The 19071-nt window shown below is 45.0% G+C and overlaps 1 protein-coding gene across 1 annotated transcript in view; it reads right to left on the minus strand.

Moving 5' to 3' along the window:
- Positions 1-19071, minus strand: part of LRRC48 (leucine rich repeat containing 48) — a 126856-nt gene that overhangs the window by 8675 nt on the left and 99110 nt on the right. Inside the window, exons 8-10 of the mRNA XM_006875550.1 lie at positions 17793-17924; positions 16022-16092; positions 14738-14861 (exon numbers count right to left, since the gene is read on the minus strand). Of these exons, the coding sequence (XP_006875612.1) occupies positions 14738-14861; positions 16022-16092; positions 17793-17924 (327 nt within the window). The remainder of the gene's footprint in view (positions 1-14737; positions 14862-16021; positions 16093-17792; positions 17925-19071) is intronic.

Here is a 19071-nt window from a genome sequence, read left to right on the forward strand (position 1 = left end):
AATGGGCACAGGACATGAACAGACACTTCACCAAAGAGGAGATCCAGGCAGCCAACAAACGTATGAAAAAATGTTCACAATCACTAGCCATTAGAGAGATGCAAATCAAAACAACTATGAGATATCATCTCACATCAGCAATACCAGCAAAGTTCAGAAAAGTAGAGGACAATAAATGCCGGTGAAGATGTAGAGAGACTGGGACCCTCCTACATTGCTGGTGGGATTGCAAAATGGTCCAACTACTCTGGAAAACAGTATGGCACTTCAGAAAGTTGGAACTAGAAATACCTTACAACCCAGCAATCCCTCTACTTGGTGTTTATCTTCAAGAAATACAAGCCATGTCATGAGTAGATATATGCACACCAATGTTCATAGCAGCACTATTTACAATAGCAAAAAGATGGAGACAGCCTTAGTGCCCATCAACTGAAGAATGGATAAACAAACTTTGGTATATACACACAATGGAATATTATGCTACCTTGAAGAATAACAAGGAAGCTGCAAGCCACCGCTTAACATGGATGAACCTTGAGGACATTATGCTGAATGAAATTAGTCAGTCATTAAAGGAGAAATACTGCACAGGACCGTTATTGTAAAAGCTTAAGAAAAAATACCCACACTAAAAGGGGATAAAAAAGAAAAATTATTTGTTGGTTACCGGGGTGTAAGGGTGGGGTGAGAGGAGGGAGGGGAGGGTGCTGCACAGGGTAGGGAACAGACACACAATAGTTTGGGTGTTGCAGGGTGTGTGTGTGTGTGTGTGTGTGTGTGTGCAATACACAAGAAGCAGGAGGAGAATGGAAGACCAAGGTGAACAGGAGAACATTTAGGCAGTTTGCATGGGCTAAGTGGGACAGAGAGGTAAATAATGTTATATGCTCAACCTTGGAACAACAGGGCTCTGGGATACAGGGGTGAGGTATTGTTTGAATGGATAAAACAGGGGAAATAATGTTAAGATGCTTGTCTGTTTTATGAATCTTGGTTTTTCTTGCCCACTATTGTAAAATAGACACTTGAGCAGTAGAGTAAGGAATAGCCAGAAATATCACTATAGAAAGCATGTAAGCTCATCTTCAGCCTATAACTGATTGGAATACCTAAAATGGGGCAAGAACTTGCCCAATAAAGGAGGCTTCCAGCAGAGCCTTTACATTGCACAAGGTGGTAGATGGAATCCTGATCCCCATCCAGAATCTTCTGAGGTGGGACATTTCCACTTGAAAGGACAAGCAGACCAGCCTGGAGCAGCTAGAAGAACAAAAGATGCTTCTTGAAAGAAAGACCAGTAGGAAAAATAAAAAGCAATAATGGCAGTCCGATTGATTGACTACTACAAGAACCAGCAAGTTATTCGCCAGGGAGCATCCATCAAGCAAGCGGTCAGGTCCCCTCAGGGCAAACCCCCTTCCAAGACTGGAACTCAAAGGGTTTTCAGTCAGGCATGTAATCTTGCTGGTGACCACGTTGGTCTACTGATCAGGGTAAGTGGGAAAAAACAGCAATGAAGCTGTGAGCTAAATCCAACCACGTTCAGTAGACTCCTGTCAACCTAGATCACGACTTGTTGGCCAGCAGTATAGCGATACTGGGGACTCCTGAGCCCAGGGACAGGGACATAACCACAGAGGACTAGAGCAGAAGGTGGAATCTCCACTGAGTGGTTTCCAACCTGTCTAGATGGGACTGATGAAAGGAGATGGGGATAAGACTCTTGTGGTTCAATAGTGAATACTTGCTATCATGACTGATTGTGAATGTAAAGGTAGATTTTTTTTTAACAAAGGAGGGGAGTGGTTGATCTTGCAGTCCAGGAGTGGAGGACCCTGGGTCCATCAATGGAGAAGAGCGGAGTGCGGGACCCTATCCAGAGAAGGAGTGATGCCAGAGATGGAGGCAGAGATGATAATGTGGAGAGACGGAGTGGCTGGGGACTCTAGACTCAAGGAGGGAGAGGGGTTATGTGCTGGTGGCTGGAGGGTTGGTGTGCAAGGTACACCCTTTGGTTGTTTCAATGGTTATATATTCCTTAATGCTTCAGTGTACACAAACAAACAAACAAACAAAAACAGAGGGATTGGATGCAAATGCTGTTGAAATCAGGGAATAAGAGGCTTCCAACTTTATTTTTCTCAAGCAGTTATTTGCTTACTTATCCTGGGTCTCTTTCCTTTCCATATAAAGTTTGCAATAGTTTTTTTCCCCCATCTCTTTAAAGAATGTCATTAGAATCTGGATTGGGATTGCATTCTAAGTGTAAATTGCTTTGGTCAATATTGACATTTTCACCATGTTAAATCTTCCTATCCAGGAGCATGGTACATTCTTCCATTTTTGTAGGTCTCTTTTGGCTTCTTGTAGTAGTGTTTTGTAGTTTTCTTTGTATAGGTCCTTTGTTTCTCTGGTTACACTTGTTCCTAGATATTTCATCCTTTGGATGGCTATTGTAAATGGTATTGCTTTCCTAATGTTCTTTTCAGCATTGTCATTATTGGTATAGAGGAATCCAACTGATTTTTGTGTTGATCTTATATGCTGCCTCTTTGCTGAATCTTCCAATGAGATCTACCAGCTTTTTTACTGAGTCTTTGGGGCTTTCTATGTATAGGATCATATCGTCTACAAATGGAGAGGGTTTTACTTTACTCTTTGCCAATTTGGAGGCCTTTGATTTCCCAGTCTTTCAGTTTAGCTCTTGCAAAGACTTCCTGTCCAATATTGAATTGTTGTTGTTGTTAAGTGCCGTCGAGTCGGTTCTGACTCATAGCGACCCTGTAGAGGGTTTCCAGGGAGCAGCTTGTGAGCTTGAATCGCTGACATTACAGTTCAAACAGCTTTGCAGTCTGGCGCATTAGCCCACAAATAGGAGTGGTGAAAAACCCTTGTATGGTTCCTGTTTTGTGCATATGCTCTTAATTATGTTGAGGTATTTCCCTTCAATTCCTACTTTGTTGAGCATTTTTTATCAAGAATGGATGTTGGATTTTGTCAAATGCCTTTTCTGCATCAATAGATATGATCATGTGGTTCTTTTCTTTTTTCTTATTTATATGGTGGATAACATTGATTGTTTTTCTAATGTTGAACCATCTTTGCATCCCTTTTATGAAACCCCCTTGGTCATGATGTATTATTTTTTGATGTGCTGCTGGATTCTGTTGGCTAGGATTTTGTTGAGAATTTTTGCATTCATTTTGTATATATGGGATATTGGTCTCTAATTTTCTTTCTTAGTAATGTCCTTCCTGGTTTTGGTAGGAGGGTTATGCTTGCTTCATAAAATGTATTAGGGAGTTTTCCATCCTCCTCTATCTTCTGGAATAATTTGAGTAGAATTGGTGACAGCTCTTCCCTGAATATTTGGTAGAACTCACCAGTGAAGCCATCTGGGCCTGGACTTCTTTTGATTGGGAGTTTTTGTTTTTTGTTTTTTTTTAAGGTTTTTATTGTAGATTGAGTGAAAGTTTTCAGGGCACATCATCGGTTTCACATTCAAACATTCATATACCTTGTTTAATTACATTGATTATAATCCCCTCCACATACCATCAGTTAACAGAGTTTCTCTATATCCTCTTTAGCTTTTTTGGGGGGGGGAAACTTTGCCTTTTTGGAATTTACAGTCTCGGCTTTTAGGGAAGGTTTTTACATTTATCTGTGGGTATCCAGGGCTCATGTATGGAATTACTAACCAGCATAACTGAATAATCAGAAAAGGGACATTTTGCTATGTCTGCTAGGTGGCTAAAGTCTGATCCTCAGAGCCTATGGTTTGGATGGTCAGCAATGCTTGGGCCCACGGGGACTTGTACTCCTGACCGGGTCTGCACGGTCTGCATCAGATTCCCCCTTATTTATTATTTGTTTAAGGGACGCTGCCTGTCTTAGGCGGGGAGCTCTGGTAGCGTAGTGGTTACGAATCGGGCTGCGAACCTTAAGGTCAGCGGTTCGAAACTACCAGCCGCTCCGCGGGAGAAAGATGAGGCTTTCTACTCCCGTAAGGATTTGCACCCTCGGAAACCCTGTACAGGGTCGCTATGGGTCGGAACCGACTCGATGGCACTTAACAACAACAACAACCCGTCATCGAAACTCATTGCAGCATGGCAATGGCTCTGTCTTAGGTTGCTGAGGTTCCACGTGATCCTTGCCCATCTCTGGCCACACGTCCACCATAAACAGACACCATCCGAAGAAGGCAGGGAGGAAGGAGACCAGCTGGGGAAACCCACACACAAGATGTTGCCAGACCTCCACCTGCTCTAAGACGACCAAGCAGGATCACTATGCTGGGGTTCAACCAAGTTCACAGGGGAACTTAATCTCTGGGCGAGGTAGCAAATTAGTGATTGGGAGTTTTTTGATGATCAGATCAATTTCTTCTTTTGTTATGGGTCTGCTCAGGTTTTCTACTTCACTCTGTGGAAGTTTAGGTAGGTCATGTTTTTCTAAAAATGTATCCGCCTCTTCTAAGTTTTCAAATTTGTTGGAGTCCAACTTTTCATAGTATTCTATTATCCTTTTGATTTCCTTTGGTTCTGTTGTGACATCGCCCATGTGGTTTCTAACGCATGTTATTTGTGTCTTCTCCCTCTTTTCTTTTGTTAGGTGTCTTCTCCCTCTTTTCTTTTGTTAGGTTTGCTAATGGTCTGCCAATTTAGTTAATCCTTTCAAAGAACCAGCTTGTTGTCCTGTTGATTGTTTCTATAGTTTTTCTGTTTTCTATCTCATTTATATCTTCTCTAATCTTTATTATTACTTTTCTTTTGGTGACTGTAGGTTCCCTCTGTTGATCTGTTTCTAATTGCTGTAGATGCTGTGTTAATGTGTCAATTTTTGTTCTTTCTTCTTTTTGGATGTGTGCGTTTATTGCAGTAAATTGTTCTCTCAGCACCACTTTTGCCATGTCCCAAAGATTTTGGTATGTTGTGTTTTCGTTCTCATTTGTTACTAGGAACTTTGTGAATTCACATTTAATTTCTTGTACTACTCAGTCGCTTTTCAACAGGGTGTTATTCAGTTTCCATTTATTTAACTTTATTTCTTTGGTCTTCCTAGTGTTGATTTCTAATGTGACAACATTGTGGTCTGAGAAGGTGCTTTGTAGTATTTTGATATTTGTAAATTTATGGAGATTTGTTTTGTGGGCTAAAACATGGTCTATTCTGGAGAATGTTCCATGTGCACTGGAAAAGAATGTGTATTGTGATGTTGTTGGGTTGAATGTTCTGTACACATCTCTGAAGTCCAGTTGGCTGGTTGTATTGTTTAGTTCTGGTTGTTCTATCACAAATGCTGTTGATTGGTGATGCATGGGAATGATGATGCATGGAGGGGATTGTAATCATTGCAATGAAATGAAATATGATAGGTTGAATGTAAAGCTGATGCTCTCCCATGTAAACCGTTACTCAAGTTACAATAAAAACTTAAAAAAAATATATCCCAAGAAGGAAAAAACAATAAAGGTATATATGGAGTTCTGGTATGGCACTGTAGGGTCAGCACTGGACTGCTAGCCACAAGGTTGGTGGTTAAAACCCACCAGCCACTTCTTGAAAACCTTGTACAGGGCCACTGTGAGTTGGAACCGACTTGATGGCACTTAACAACAAAGATATATTCACTTCCTAATTCCTAGAACCTGTAAGTATTACCTTATCTGGCAAAACAGTAGATATTATTTTATGTGGCAAAAACATGTGATTTAAGGGTCTCGAGAGGAGGAGTTTTCCCTGGTGGACCCTGAATGCAATCACACACACACACACATGCACACATAGAAGAGGAAACCCTGTGACCACAGAGACAGAGATACAATAAGAAGTCCACAGTCAAAGAATGTTCAGAGCCACCAGAAGAAATGAGAGTAAGAAAAGAAGGATTTTCCCTGAAAACAGCTTGACCCTTCCCACACCTTCAATTTTAACTTCTGGCCTCCAAGATTGTGAGAGAGCACATTTCTGTTGTTTTATGCTGTCAAATTTGTGGTATTTTGTTACAATGGTCATAGCTCACAAAGCATTTTGAAAGCTCTAGAAAGGACTGGAAAATCCTGGAACCCTGAACTTTAGAGGAAAGATTAGAGAAGTGGACTGAGTGCTTGCTGGGGGGTGAAACTGAGTAGGGACAGCAGGAGAGGAAGACTAACTGGTGAATGGCTGGCCAGATGTGACGCAATCATCTTGGACTTTTGTGAGTAGCTTTGGTGACAGAAGGTGTCTGGCAGAGCAGATTCACACAGGAAACGGGAAAGGTGTGATTCCTTCTTTTTTCCTATGCTCCCCTGGTGACCAGAGGTGTGGCCAACTCCCACTCTCATCCAGCTCCAGTACATACACTGCTTGCTAGGAGTTTGGAGCCATATTCACCAGTGTGAGGCAGGGGCCAGCTACTCCACTGTATTCAGGCAGGCTCAGCTCTAGACCTAGCAGAAAACCTTCAGAACCAGCCACCCTGTCCCCATCTGTCCTGCAGTCCGAACAGATAATGAAACCAGCTCCAACAAGGGCCTCCACAAACTAACACGTTGAGTGCCCTGAATGGGCACATATCACATCCCTCCACAACCCACGTCATGAGCTCCTTAGCTGGTAGGAGCCCCCAGAGTTTTCTCCTCTCTGGATCCAATACCTGCACTGTTTTTTGTTTTTGTTTTTTTTCCCTTTTGTTATTTTTGTTTATTCTTTCTGTTCCTTATTCTTCTCTTTTCATTCTGTTGTATTTTATCCTTTTTATCGCCACTGTTTTTTTGGGATCCTAGTGTGGCACTCTGGGGTAAAGCACTGCAAGGTCGGTTTGAACCACAAGGTAGGTGGTTCAAACTCACTAGCTGCTACTTGGAAACCCTATACAGGGTCCCTATGAGTCAGAACTGACTGGATGTCACTGACAACAAAACAACAACATCTCCAGTTTTGTTTTCCTTCTTTTCTCCTGTTTCTCATTTCCCCTCTTCTTTTTTTCGTCTTTGATTTTTTTTTTTTTTTTTTTTTTATTACTCTCTACTCTTCCTTTTTTCATCTTCTCTCTTCCTGGTTTTTCTAGATTTTGTTTGTTAATTTCTTCCTTTAATTTTCTCTCTTACTTTTCTTTTCTATATTTCCATTTTCCTCTTTTCATTTTTAGTTATTATATTCGCTCTCTCATTTTTTTTTTTTTCTTTGAGTGCTCCCTGTTTTTCTTTTTTCTCCTTTATTGGTTGCTTGTTTGATTATTGTGTTTTGTCTTCTTATGTAAGTGTGTTTTTTTGGGGGTGGTTCTCCTCTTATCCATACAACAGGAGATGGAAACAAACAGATCCATACAGTCCAGCCACAGTCATACCCACAGCAGTCCCATTCACTGGGCATGAGCTAATACCAGTTCCTATATCCCCTGACCAACACTAGACAGCAGTCAACAGCAGCCCAAACCACCTTAAAATGAGGTACATGAATGGCAAATGGAGACCAGTGCACAAACTTCTATCCTCTAATGACACCCACAAGAGGCAGTTGATGAGAGCCTAAGGACACATCAATATTCAATTACCCATTAAATACAAATATGTCAGCACCACACAGTCCTCAAGAAACCATGCAATTTGAACTCACATGAAGAAACAAGACAGAATGGCTCACACAAATGACCAAGATACAGAGTCACAAAATGTTTCTAAGGAAGAAAAGGTAATAGAACTAACTGAAAAAGAATTAAAAAGAATGACATTTAAGTACCTTCAAAGGTTGACAGGAAGGTAAAAGAAAAACCAGGAGAACACAGAACAATTTTTAGAAGAATTTAGGAAAACACTAAAAGGACAAGCAGATAAAATAAATGCAAATTTTGAAACAACACATAACTTGCCATTAGAAATCCAGAAGATTAATACTAAGATCTCAGAAATAGACAATACATTGAAAGGGCAAAGGAGTAGATTTTAAGCAATGGAAGCTCAAATTAGCTAGCTTGAAGATAAATCTCTCAATACTAGTATGCTAGAAGAACAATCAGAATAAAAGAATGAAATGAAGAAAGCCTAAGAGTTCTGTGGGACACCATGAAGAGGACTAACTTAAGTGTGATTTGAATTCCAGAACAGGAAGACAATTAAAAGCACAGAGAAAATTGTCAGAGCTGTTGGAAGAAAACTTCCTGACATCATGAAATATGAGAACATAAACATACCTGAAGTTATAGGAACTCTAAACAGGATAGATCCCAAAAGGAAATCACCAAGACATATCATGACAAATTTTCTAAAACTAAAGCAAGGAAAGAATCCTAAAAGTAGCTCAGTAGAAATAAAAAGTTACCTATAAAGGAGAACCAATAAGACTAAGCTTTGATTTCTTAGCAAAAACCACGTGGGCAGGAAGGCAATGAAATGATACATACAAAACTCTGAAAGAAAAAAATTGCCAGGCAAGAATCATATACCCAGCAAAGCTGTCTCTCAAATATGATGGCAAAATTGGGACATTTCCAGATAAATCGAAATATAGGAATTTTAATAACCAGACCAACTTAACAAAATATGTTAAAGGGTATCCTTTGGACTGAGAACCAAGAACAGTAGACAACAACCTGCGATCAACATACATGACAACATGTAGACAACAACAAGAATTAAAACCAAATATTATTGCTGTTGTTGTTGTTAAGTGCTGTTGAGTCAGTTCCAACTCATAGTGACATGGTATAGAGTTTCTAAGGAGCAGCTGGTGAATTTGAAGCGGTGACCTTAAAGTATTTAAAGTATTGGTGGTGGTGAGGTGCTGTGGAGTCAGTTCTGACTCATAGCAACCCTGCACAGGGTTTCCGAGGCTGTAAATCTTCACAGGAGCAGAAAGCCTCATATTTCTCCCACGGAACAGCTGGTAGTTTTGAGCTGCTGACCTTGAGGTTCACAGCCTGATTCATAACCACTACGTTACCAGAGCTCCTTATATTACAGGACTGAAAATAGGGAACCAGAGAAATCTATTTATAATAAACTCAGCTACAAAGCAAAAAGAGGGAACCGTATAGATACAGAATTTCTAAATGGCGAGGAAGTCAAGCAGATTTCAAGATAAAACAGACTGTTTTAGACGGGGAAATTAATAAATTATGTAGTAACCTTGAAGAAAGTTAACATACCTTTACATCAAATAAAAAAAGAGGAAATCAAAAAGAATGTGTAAACATTAACACAACAGAAATAGAAATGAAAACCCCACAAACAAAACGAACTCAGTGGACCCAGCAGCACCACACACAAAACAGAGCAATCATATCTATCGATAATTATACTGAATGTAAATGAATTAAATGTACCAGTCAAGAGATAGAGAATAGCAGGATAGATCGCAGGATCCTTCAGTATATTGTTTACAAGAGACATTCTTAACCCAAGTAGATACAATCACACTCATGTTCATTGCAGCACTATTTACAACTGTAAAAAGATGGAGACAGGCTAAATACCCATCAACAGAAGAATGACTAAACAAACTTTGGTGTAGACACACAACGGAATTTTATACAATGCTGGAGAATAAGGATAGATCTGTGAAACACCTTACAACATGGATGACCCTGGAGGACACTGGAGTGAAATTAGTCAATCACAAAAGACAAATATTGTATGAAACCAACGTTGAACAAGTTAGAAAAGGTTTTCTTGATAAAGAAACAGTCTATGATAGTTATGGAGTGGGGAGGGAAAATTATTCGTGGGGTAGAGGGCAAGTACATGTTAACATGGGTGACAGGACAGGCAATATATAACAAGAAGGAGTTTGATAGAGGAAAGATGAAGGTAGCCAGGGAAACAGGGTAGAACAGAATAGTTAAAGTGAATAGAGATAAATACTGCTACCTGATGGTACATGGAGGGGATTGCAATCACTGTAATGAAGCAAAGTATATTCTTTTTTGAATGTAAAACTGATGATCTGTTTGCTCTATCAACCTTCATTCAATTTACAATAAGAAGTTTTAAAAAACAAACCAAAAAACTGTTTCTCTCAGTTCTCCACATTTATTTGGCACAGACTCCTTTTCAGAGTTACACTACTAACATCTTGTGGGGTTCTGGGTTTCCACAGAATTCTAAGCGGTAAAAGCCAGGTCAGCTGATGTAAAGGAAAGCCTGTCTGGGGAATTAATTAGCAAAGTCACACAGGAGAAGTGAGCAGGAGGTGTTAGGTTCTTCCTCTGTGCAGAGATGGCTGGGGCAAGGCTCTTGGGAGGGTTAAAGACCAGGAAAGTCTGCCTTCCACTGAGTGCTGAGCAGGACACCAAGACAGAGGGGTCTTCTTGCTGAATCTCTTTTAGAAAAAGCCACCAACCTCATCAATCCTTTTTGAAAGATCCCCCTTCTTCACTGAAAACCTGGCCTACAGCTGATATTCTAAGTTAAGCAGAAAAATCTTTGGCCCAAAGTTTGCATACATAGAAAACAAGCTTCGTTAGTGGTGGCAGGAAAGCAATAGAAACTGAAGTCTATTAGGTAAAAGGTTGGTTATTGTCCCATATAAATGAAAGGAATCTGGTGTTTACAGAAATGATGATAAAAAGTGCAGTAGTTTCTAGCTTCCAGGACACATAGAGTGCTAGCTGTTTCAGTGTTCGCCGTGAACGGTTTTTGTGAGTAAAGGGTTGGTTTCTGCAGGGGTGAAGCCCAGGGTGATGGCCTAATCCCCCTACAAGGTCAGCTGCTCCATGGTACTTGCTGGCCTTCCATGGGAAAGTGCACATCTCTTTGTAGCAACTTTATGTGGGAGATTTTGAGATGGGTACACCTGGTGGTTACCCCCAGAACCACCTCAATGCACCTGCCCAGAGCACCTGATGGCACTGTGGTCCCCTCTGCCACAAAGATGCTCCCTCCCCCAGCTCACCTGATAGAGCAGGGACTTGAGTGGCCCGCCTCCTGTGCTGAAGGAGTCACTCAGGCTCCACTTGGTCCTCATCAAGCCACCACCAGGACCCCAGCTGGGCCTTGTCACTATCCCTGTACATGGTCGGCCACCTGCAGCACCTCTGACGTGAGGGTGGGGGCTTGCCAATCCCTCTATGGTTTGGGCTCTGGCACTGACCCTGCCTTGCAGCTGGACACCAACCTGGGCATTTAGCACCCTTGGGGAGGTGTCTTGCTTCCCTGCCGCCTCTGTCACGTGGTGAAGACTTATGGCTGATTCTGTCCTCCTGTCTAATTCTGGCCACATTGGCTTCTGTTCAGAGCTCTGTGGAACCACCAGCTTGGGGCTCTCCCTGGACTGGGCATTCTGCCCTTTCCTCCCACACCTGGAGGGACTTGAAGATACAGAGTTAGGACAGGGCTGGCATTAGCTGGTAACAGCTACTCAGCTGCATGAGATGAAATCCAAAGATAAGTGACCTTGTTGGTGTTAGGTACCATCGAGTCGGTACCAACTCATATTGACCTTATGTACAACATAATGAAACACTGCCTGATCTGGGGCCAGCCTCACAATTGTTGTCATGCTTAGCCCAAATGACATTGCCACTTTGCCAAGATGCCTTTTTAGTCATGATATGCACATTGGTGAAGCTGGGGTTTTTACCACAGGCCTATCCTCCTGTCTGGGTACAGCCAGTCTTGCTACAGAATCACTGGACAGATCACCTGAGTTCATTCCACAAATCTAGTTTGTGTCCTTGGACAGGTGAATTATGCTATGACTTTGTGCCTCAGTTTCCTCATCTGCTAAAAGGGAGCAATCATGGTACTTATTACTTCCTCCAGTCAGGATAGAGTTTCTCCCCTGAGAAGAGTGTGTCCCATTTTGTGGCTTACATATAAGGAGGATTGGCAAAGTGGCAGCATCAATGGGCTCAAACGTAGCAATGATTGAAAGGTTGGCCCAGGATTGGGCAGTGTTTCGTTCTGCATAGGGTTGCCATGAGTCAGTACTAACTTGATGGCACCTAACAACAACAACAACAACAATCTTCACCACTGGACCAATAAATAACATCATGATAAATGGAGAAAAGATTGAAGCTGTCAAAGACGTCATTTTGCTTGGATCTATCATCAAAACTTGTGGAATCAGCAGTCAAGAGATCAAATGACATAATGCATTGGGCAAATCTGCTGCACAAAACTTCTTTAAAGTAAAGTGTTGAAGAGCAAAGATGTCAGTTTGAGGACTAAGGTGCACGTGATCCAAGCTATCATGATATTTTCAATAACTTCATATGCATGTGAAAGTTGGGCAACGAATAAGGAAGACCGTAGAAGAATTGATGCTTTTGAGTTACAGTGTTGGAGGAGAATATTAAGGGTACCATTGACTGCCAGATGAACAAACAGATCTTTGTTGGAAGAAGTACAACCAGAATGTTTCTTGGAAGCCAGAATGGCCAGACTTTGTCTCTCATATTTTGGACATATTATCAGAGGGACCAGTCCCTGTAGAAGGACATCATGCTTGGTAAAGTGGAGGGTCAGCAGAAAAGAGGAAGACCCCCAATAAGATGGATTGGGACAATGGCAGCAGCAATGGGCTCAAGCATGGTGGCAATTGTGGGGATGGTGTAGTACCATTCTGTTGTGCATATGGTTGCAACCGACTCGATGGCACCTAACAACAACAACAAAGTGACAGAATAAAGTCCAGAGGATGTCTCTTGCTGCAACTGCGCAAGTTCTACAAAGGGCAGAGATGTACCCCAGTTCATCGAGAGGAGGCCAGAAGGCTTAGTTAGACTCCAGGCCTGCCAGCTGCTCCAAGGTGGTGCCTCATCTTAGAGGAAGCTGCATTCCCTAAGATGCAAATCTGTGGTCTCTAGGAGGGGATCCAAACTAGCTCTGCAGCAAGGCTGGCTCTGGCATCTCTCACTCAAATTTGGATACAGAGTCACAGCTGCATGGTCCTGGGCACGTTACCAACTTCTCTGAGAGTCAGACTGCCCTGTTTTCTTATCTGTGGGCAGCCCAATGGGAAGAAACCTTTTGGATTGCAAAGGTCCAATGCCCAAACCATCCTGGGCATGGTGTAGAAGCAGACAGCATTTCCTGCTGATGTGCATGGAATTGGGGCTGACTTGATAGTGCTAAAATTAACAACAGCAGCATTCCTTGTGTACAAGACAGTCAGTGAGATCGCAGTGAGCATCACGTGCAGACAGTGTCTTGCCCTCACTTGGCAAGCCCTTGGTGCTCACTCTGTGCTGAGGGTCCAGGGAAGCTAGCCTCCCACATCAGCCCAGGAGCACACAGGGATCAGGAGCCCTGGCAGAGTCAGCTGGCAGGAGGGAAGCACCAGCCAGGCCACCTCTCCTATGCTGACTTGGGGCCTTTCACATCCTGTCTAAGGCACCAGGCTGTGCACGGTTCAGCCTTGTCCTGCTGGGTGCAACAGGCCCCCTCCACTGACCAGCTACAATCCCAGAGTTGGCTTCTGGCAGTCTCACTTTCTGACTTGGGAGATAGCTCCTCCCCAAGTCTGGTCAGTAACTGTTAGCAAAATTTAGTGAGTGTTTAGGGAGGGAAGGCTTGGGACTAGGGCTTCTTGGTGTGTGGCCCTGCCACCTGTGGTTGGTTGGGCCCTCTCTCAGCTGGCAGACTCTGTCTGCTGGGCTGAGCTGTGGCTGCCTGCAGGGAAGAAACTCAAGGAGAGGGTGCTCCTGCTCACTTGACACACGATCATAGCCCTCCTGACTCCATGCTGAGGCCTCCGAGGCTGTACCAGGACGGTGGTGAGAGAGACTACCACACCTGCTGCAGGCTTCCAATGACTGTTCACAAAGAGTCAAGGAAGCACAACCACATCGACTAGACTCTGTTGTTGTTGTTAAGTGCTGCCAAGTCGGCTTCGACTCATAGCAATCCTGTATAGGGTTCCCAAGGAGCAGCTGATGGGTTTGAACTGCTGACCCTGTGGTCGAGTGCTTGTCCTACAGTGCTACATCAGGACTGTAGGAAATCACAGTAGGAGCTGGGACCAGGGTAATGAAATGTGACAGAGATGAGGTGACAGGGAAGCTTCTCCAAGGAGCTGACCTATGAGCTGAGCTGAGTAAAGCACCTGAGAGCAGAGGAGAGAGTGTCTGTCAGCTGAAAGGCTGGGGTAGCACCCAGACAGGGGCTGGGCTGGGGCACGGGAGGTATGGCCATTCGAGCCTTCTATGCTTAGCACAAATGAGCTGGTTTGAGTTTTAGAAGGCATGCTGGTTGCCACATGGAGAACGGCCTATCAGACCCCATGAGGGGCTACTTCAGGGGTCTGGGTAAGAGGGCGTGGCATGACTAGTGGAGGGCGAGGAGGCAGAATAGCGATGAGGAGGGATGAGAAATGTGAGAGTGGTAGTTGAGGGACACAGTCCTGATAAAAAGTGTGGGCCTCCGTGCTGAAGGCCCCAAGCACCTCCTTAGTGCAGTCCCAGGAGACCGAGCTGGACACCATAGACGACCTATCGACCATGCGCAGGCAGAAACAGGAATGCACAATGGTAGGTCAGAAAGAGCACTCCACCTCACAGACATGCAGGAATGAGGAGACTTAGGAGAAGTCTCAGACTAGCCTCTAATTTGCCAGAAGAGTCCACAGAGAGCCTTTGGAAACCACCTTATGTGTGCCTTTCTAAATGGGCTCCCCGGTGCCCTGCCAGGGTAAAGTGGATTGTTGCCTGGTTTTACAGATGAAGACACTGGGGCTTTGTGAGATTCAGACTTGCCCATGCTTTAGGCCTGTCCCCTGGCCCGCAGCCTGGGTTGCCCCCTGCTCACCATTCGGACATCTTCAGGCAGGTCTTCATTGAACTCGCCCTTGACAATCTTCTCCAGGGTGTTGATGGAGATCTCTAGGAGTTTCTCGTGGTGGTGGTTCTCCAGGTCCCGACACTGAGCCATGGTGCACTGAGAGTTAAGGATAGTTGGGGCAGCAGGGTGGGGAGGGGCAATGGCAGGGGCTTCTAATCAACATTCCAAACACCAGAGAACAGGCTCTGGGGGCAGAAGGGCGCTCTCTGAGCCATGAACACACCAGCACCCTTATTCCCTACCACATGTCTGTCCACACTCCATCTCTGTCCACCATTGTCTCTCTCCGTGCCCACCGCTGCCCAGGGCCAGCCCTGCCTCTCCTCCAGGCAGCAGTCATAGCAAGCTTTCAAAGGTAGAGGCAGACTGGGTCCCGTCCCATTGGCCCACCAACTTATCTTGAGACCTCAAATGATGCTGGTGGTCTGCTAGCCACCTCTCCTCTGCTGACTTCAGGGCCTGTCCTTAGGACTCCACCTTTCCCTGTAGCCTCCACCTGACCTCTCAGTGCCCCCTTCAGTCTACTGGCTTGGTGCCACTCACCTTGCACTTCTATTTCCATTCTTTCCGTCCACAACTGCTGCCTCCTGCCTAAGTGTCCCATGGGGGCAGGAGGCAAAGGGCGTTTCTGGGGCAGAGCCCAACTGTTTGCCCCACCACAGCCTGTATCAGGACCCAAATACCCAACAACCAGCACATGTTTGCCCACTGAATGCAGGGCATGATGGTGATTCTGGAGTTTCATTGTACATGCATGTCACCCACTTGGGGACAAACACGCCAGGACTCCTGCACCTCTGCACAGGGTCACACCAGGATCTAAACTGTTACTCCGACAGGGCCATTGTGGGTGTCTGGGAGACAACCTCAAGTCCTGGGTCTTGAACATTCTAAATAATTGCCCACTCTTGATCCTTTCAAGGTAAGCTTTTTTCCTTGGTGAAAAACAAGAGTTGACTTGTGCATAAATTAAAATATCATCTTGGTGGAGGTGTAGATCTTCATGTAAAGCAAATGTAGGGAGTGGCTATTTCTGGTAAAAAGAACTATAAAGCACTGGGTTTTTATTATCTGTGTAAACCTCCTGTTGAGCTGAGGTGCTAGTGTGGTCACCTAGAAGGGACCCACTTATCTGCATTCTGCCTAGTCTGCTCAGCAGCTTCCCTTCTCCTGCTTCTGGCCCTCTGGAGGTGGGAGTGGGGGGCCAACAGCACCCGGCCTTCCCATCGTGTGTCTTCACAGGAAGGATATAGGCTTTGGACATTTTCAATAAAGAGTCCCACCAAGTCTACGATGTTCCTTTCAAACAAGTTTATCATCTCCTGGGAATGATAAAGAACACAGTTAACACGTGCATTTAGACTCAAGGGCCTGGAGTCAGGCCAGAAGGCACTACTGAGCATGCGACCAGCCAGACAGCCTCTGCTTTCAACCTTCAGGTTTCAGGCCTGCCTCCACTATACTGGGGAGCTATGAATGCCTCCCAACCTAGCTGTTACTGTCTGGCAACATTAGCGCACTTGCCAGGCCCTGAATGTTCACTGCTTCTCCCAGGCCTTTGCCTGGTCTGGCCCCTCTGTCAGCAGTCCTTGTCTGGTCTTGCTCCCAAAGCCTGTCACAGCTACCCGCTTCTCAATGTGACCGTCTCTCACTCCATAGAAACAGTACAAGAGTCTTCTCCCAGCTCTACCGCTGTCTGCAACCATGGGGCAGTATTTGATCCACATCTGCCTCACTGCTAGTTGTTGCTGTTGAGTCAGTTCTTCTGACTCCTAGTGGCCATGTACAGGGCTTCCAGGGAGCAGCTAGTGGGTTTGAACTGCTGACATTGTGGTTTGCAGCTCAGTGCTTATCCTACAGCACCACAGAAGAAGTCACTTTGTTGGTGGGTTATGTGCTGTGGAGTCAGTTCTGAATCATAGTAACCCTGCATAGGGTTTCCAAGGCTATAAATCTTTATGGGAGCAGAAAGTCTTATCTTTTTCCCATGGAACAGCTGGTAGTTTTGAACTGCTGATCTTGAAATTAGCAGCCCAACTTGTAACCACTGGGTTTTCAAGTAGTGCCTGGTCTTACGGAGTTGGTGTAAGGCCCAAATGAGTCCCTTCCAACAGACTGGAGGAAACCTTCAGGAAAGGCATCACCCTGACTTTCTACAGCTGTGCCCTCTGCAAGCCTGTGTTCTTATGCTGCAGACACCGAGGGCCTGCTTGGGGCTAAGTGGACTGGCTGCAGAGCAGAAATGGGGTCTCAGGGCCTATACCCCCATGATGGGTCATTCTCCTGCATGGCCCTAAACCCAGGGGCAGTAGGCAGAATCTCCATGAGTCCTGTCTGCAGGCCAAGCCAGTCACGCATTTCTTAATCACGTGCAAATTCAGCTATGATGTATGCATTCATTGGGAAACACAACTGCCCTGCAGCTTCTTGGCCACTGGTCGTGCAAGCATGCCTGCGCATGGGCTTTGCTTGAGGAGTGTGGGCAGCCTTGCCTCTCTGGATCATGCTTGCTGTGTGTGGAGAGTTGGTCTGCAGCCCCATGGATAAAGAAGCTGTTGTGGGACATGTGACAAGTCCGTCCCATATCTGGCCTGGGAGGAGTTGATTTGGTGCTATCTCCTGGCCCAGCTGTGGCAGCATCCAACTCAATTCATCACACCACCCAGACCTCCAGCTTGGCACCTCATGAACACAAAGACATACATCACTCTGGTTGCTAATGACTTTTGAAGAACAGCACTTAGTGCTGAACTGCAGGCTCCAAAATGCAGCAACGTCCTGCTGCAGGTGGGGCCAGTCTGTTTCCCAAATTTTTGAACAGCTCCTGGAGCTGAAATCTGTAACAGATTTCTCCACACTCATTCGCCATAATAACCACCTTAAACCTAGCCGATAGACAGAGGAAAATCCAGACACTGGCTTCCAGCTTGTGACCCACAGCCTGTCCTGGGGACTTTGGGGAAGAGCCTCATGCTCAGAACAGGTGGGACTCTGGCCCGCCACTCCTGCCAAGACCACTCACCTCCAGCTGCTCCACCAGCTGCATCTCCAGGGTCATGAGTATGTTGAACAGCTGAGTGATGTCCTCACCACACTCCACAATTTTCTCCTCGATGACGGGCATCTCAGACTCGTCTCGAACAGCACTTAAGTTCTGGAAACAAAGCTTGTGCTTGAGGAATCTGCAATTACTTGTAACTAGCTCATGCCAGGGGACAATTGGCTTTGTGGGTAAGAATATGGACTCTAATCCGTCTTCTGCCTATAACTGATTGGAATACCTAAAATGGGGCTACAATGTGCCCAGTGAAGGAGGCTGCCTGCGGAGCCTCTGCATTACATAAGACTATAGGTGGAATCCTGATCAGCATCCAGAATCTTTAGAGGTGGGAAATTTCCCCCTGAGAGGATGGGCAGACTAGCCTGGAGTGGTTAGAAGAACAGAAGATACCTCTTGAAAGAAAGACTGACAGGAAAAACAAAACAATAGAGGCAGACCGACCAATTACTACAAGAACAAGCAAGTTGCCCACCCAGGAGACATCAAGGCAAGGGGTCGGGTCCCCTCAGAGTAGACCCCCTTCCAAGACTAAGACTCAATAGGAATACATGCCCTGATGGGTGACCACGTTTGCCACCGATGGAGGGAAGTGAGAGAAAAAAAACTATGAGGCTGTGAGCTAAGCCCTACAATGTTCAATAGACTCCTGTGAACCCAGGTGGAGACCTGGTTGGCCAGCAGTGTGGCAAGACCTGGGGACTCTTGGGCCCAGAGTCAGTGACATAGCCATTGAGGATTGGAGTGGAGGGTGAAGTGTCCAGTGGATAAGAAGAGAGGGCATATCCACAAGAGCATCCACACTTGCAGATAATACCTACTTGACCTGGCCTCAATGACTGGGTGATCAGAGCTCAACTAGAAGAAGAAAGAAGAAAAAAGGAGTAATCTGATACAATTTGATGAACTTGACCTACACCTATGGATGCAGTAGCTCAAAACAGGGAGCAAATCTTTGTAGCAGGGATCATTCCCACCCTCTCCATACACAGAGTGGACAGGGATGGGCAATTTGGACATTGGCTACCCAAAATGGGGGGGGCTGGCTTACAAGCTTTCAAGAGTGAACCTAGAGAGGAGAACAAACAAGATGGCGGATCGGGTGGATGTATAGCAGAGAGCTCCGCCAACAACAACACAGAATACCCGACCAAACAGGCTCAGGGATGGTCCCAGAACTCTGAACCACATATAAAGGAATACTTAGAAGGTTGGAAGGCTCACAGCTGGGGGAATTTGTGGC

The sequence above is a fragment of the Chrysochloris asiatica genome, unplaced genomic scaffold, assembly GCF_000296735.1.
Source record: "Chrysochloris asiatica unplaced genomic scaffold, ChrAsi1.0 scaffold00331, whole genome shotgun sequence".
NCBI classification, from domain to species: Eukaryota; Metazoa; Chordata; class Mammalia; order Afrosoricida; family Chrysochloridae; genus Chrysochloris; species Chrysochloris asiatica.